The sequence below is a fragment of the Gavialis gangeticus genome, unplaced genomic scaffold (assembly GCF_001723915.1).
Source record: "Gavialis gangeticus isolate Ggan-Ray unplaced genomic scaffold, GavGan_comp1, whole genome shotgun sequence".
Classification (NCBI taxonomy): Eukaryota; Metazoa; Chordata; order Crocodylia; family Gavialidae; genus Gavialis; species Gavialis gangeticus.
The window spans coordinates 5,016,228-5,018,510 of NW_017729016.1; the positions used below are offsets into that span (position 1 = coordinate 5,016,228).

Below are 2,283 nucleotides of genomic sequence, written 5' to 3' on the forward strand. Positions count from 1 at the left end.
GCTGGGCTGCAGCATGTGGGAGAAGCTTGCTCCGGGGACCAGACCCTGGGCCGTTCTTCCATTCTCCGGGCCAGCAGAAGCCGCAGCCCTACAGCCATCGCCAGCTGACAACAGCAAACCATCAGGGAGGGAGCCAGGCACTGGGGCTAACCAGCAAGCACCCACAGAGCTTTTGCCCCCTCCTAACAACCCCTCATGGTTCATTGGCAGAGGAGCAGAAGCTGTGCCCCAGTCACAAGAGACGGTGGGATAACGATTATTCCCAGTCGTGCTAAGTGCTTTCTTCAGATCCTGAAGCAGCGGATACCTGGCAGTCCATATGGCTGCCTAGGTCTCACAGAGGGTAAACTGAGGCAGAGACAGGCTGCCCAGAGCCACGAGGAGCATTGGTGTGAGCGGTGGGATCGTAACTCCAGTCTTCCTCTGGCCACTAGATAACGGCTGCCCCCGCGGCACCCCTGCGCGGCGTGTCCATCCTAACTCGCCGCATGCTGAGCGCCCCGTACCTTTCATCCCGCGCCCCTTGGTCACCCCGATGACGTCGACCAGCTCGTTCTGGCTGAAGACCGTGTGCACGGAGACCTGCTTCTCCAGCCTCTCGCGCACCCAGTCCACCTTGTCAGCCACCGTTCCTCCGTTCAGCTGGATTTCCATCACGTGGGCCTTTTTCTGCTGCAGCGGCAGCAGCTTCATCTGCGGGGGGCATAGCAGAGTGAGACCCAGCCCGGCAGGGGAGAGCATGGGGGGCAGCCAAAGGGGGGACGGATGGAGCCTGCTCCCCATCTTGCCCCCTCACCTGCAGGCTCCCGAGCTCTGCCCTGATCTTGTATAGGTTTTGGGAACTAAACCAGCTTGGGCTGAGAAGGGCAGACGGTGTGTCTGTCTGCTCTCTGCCTGGGTACGTGCAAATCATCTGCTCCCTGCTCCCTGTTTCCTGCCAGGGGCTTTACTGGCCAGACAGTGGTTGCTGTACGCGGGTAGACGCCCAGGAGCAGGGACAGACACAGGGATACCCAGCTCCCTTCTCTAGCTTGTCTGCCTCTAGTAAACTGTTACGCCAGGACAGATGCAGGCAGGAACGTATCCCGGTATAACTCCCACCAGTGGTTCTGCCTTTCAGGCACAACTCCTCGCCGCCTGGGAGAAGGTGGCCTGGCTTCAGGATCCACAACATCTTTCCACTGCTTTTGTTTTTCACGCTGGCTGAAAACCAGTGTCACCAGCACAGATGCTGGGCGTCCCTCCCTGGCTGTGGCCCTTCAGGGTACCGGGGTCCCCGGGCGGCTGGGCTGGGGCAGGGAGAAGTGCCCTTGGCTCCTTGAAGACACCTCTCCTCTTCCTGTCCACCTTCCAGCCAGCTGCCTCCGGCTCCCCTGGGCCTGGGGGAAAGTCAGCCCTTGCCAGAGCAAAGCAGAAACCCCGAGAAAACCCCGGAGAATAGAAATCTCGACTGGAAAAGCAACCCAGCTGCTGAGATGAGACGCACCCAGGCATTGGCACGCCGCGGGCACGCACGTGGAGCCGGCATGTGTGCACATGCACGCGCCTCCTCCGCACACGCATTGCCACAGGAGCACACGCGGCATGGGGGGGAGCAGCGGGAGCGGTCGGGGGCTCCCCAAGCACCTCCGCTCCAGGAAGCGCGGCACCTGCCTCGGGATGTCCTGCTCCCTCTCTCCTTCCCTGGGGCTATTTTGAGCTGGTGACCATGAGGCCCCTCCGCCCTGCTCCAGTGCCCCCGGCCTCTCCCCACAGCCCGGTGCTGCCACGTGGTCTGGGGTCAGGATCTGAGCGACCCCCACGGGAAGCCTCCGAGCCCCAAACCAGCCCAGGCGCCCCTGGATGCTGAGAGAGACAAGAGCCCCCCGAGCACCCAAATCCTCCCAGCCCCGGAGCAGGCAGCAGCTCTGACCCCTGGCAAGCCCTTCCCTGCTCCTGGGTTATTTTTACCCCATCATCTGACGCCAGTTGCTAATTTGAGGGGAGTTCATCACTGGGTCCGTGGCCCCGGAGATACCAGAGCTGTGCTGTTGCACTTGGCGCAGCGTCTGGCCCCCTCCCCGGAGCCGCTGTCTGCTCCAGACACACGAGGGGCAGAGAAGAGAGAAAACCCCAGCCCTGATCCCACTGCAGCCTTTGGGGCATTGGGAAGTGCCTGGTCTGAGCCTACAGCTGCATCTGCAAAGGTGATGCACTACCAACAGCCCCACGATGCCCCCGCCATGGCAAGGGGCACCCTGTGCTCCCCTGCTCCTGCCCCGCTCGGCTGCAGGCATCGCCCCA

General features: G+C 62.4%; 1 protein-coding gene across 1 annotated transcript in view; it reads right to left on the reverse strand.

Annotated features, from left to right (window-relative positions):
- RPL3L (ribosomal protein L3 like) overlaps positions 1–2,283 on the reverse strand; it is a 31,553-nt gene that overhangs the window by 16,158 nt on the left and 13,112 nt on the right. Inside the window, exon 5 of the mRNA XM_019512725.1 lies at positions 507–693. Within this exon, the coding sequence (XP_019368270.1) occupies positions 507–693 (187 nt within the window). The remainder of the gene's footprint in view (positions 1–506; positions 694–2,283) is intronic.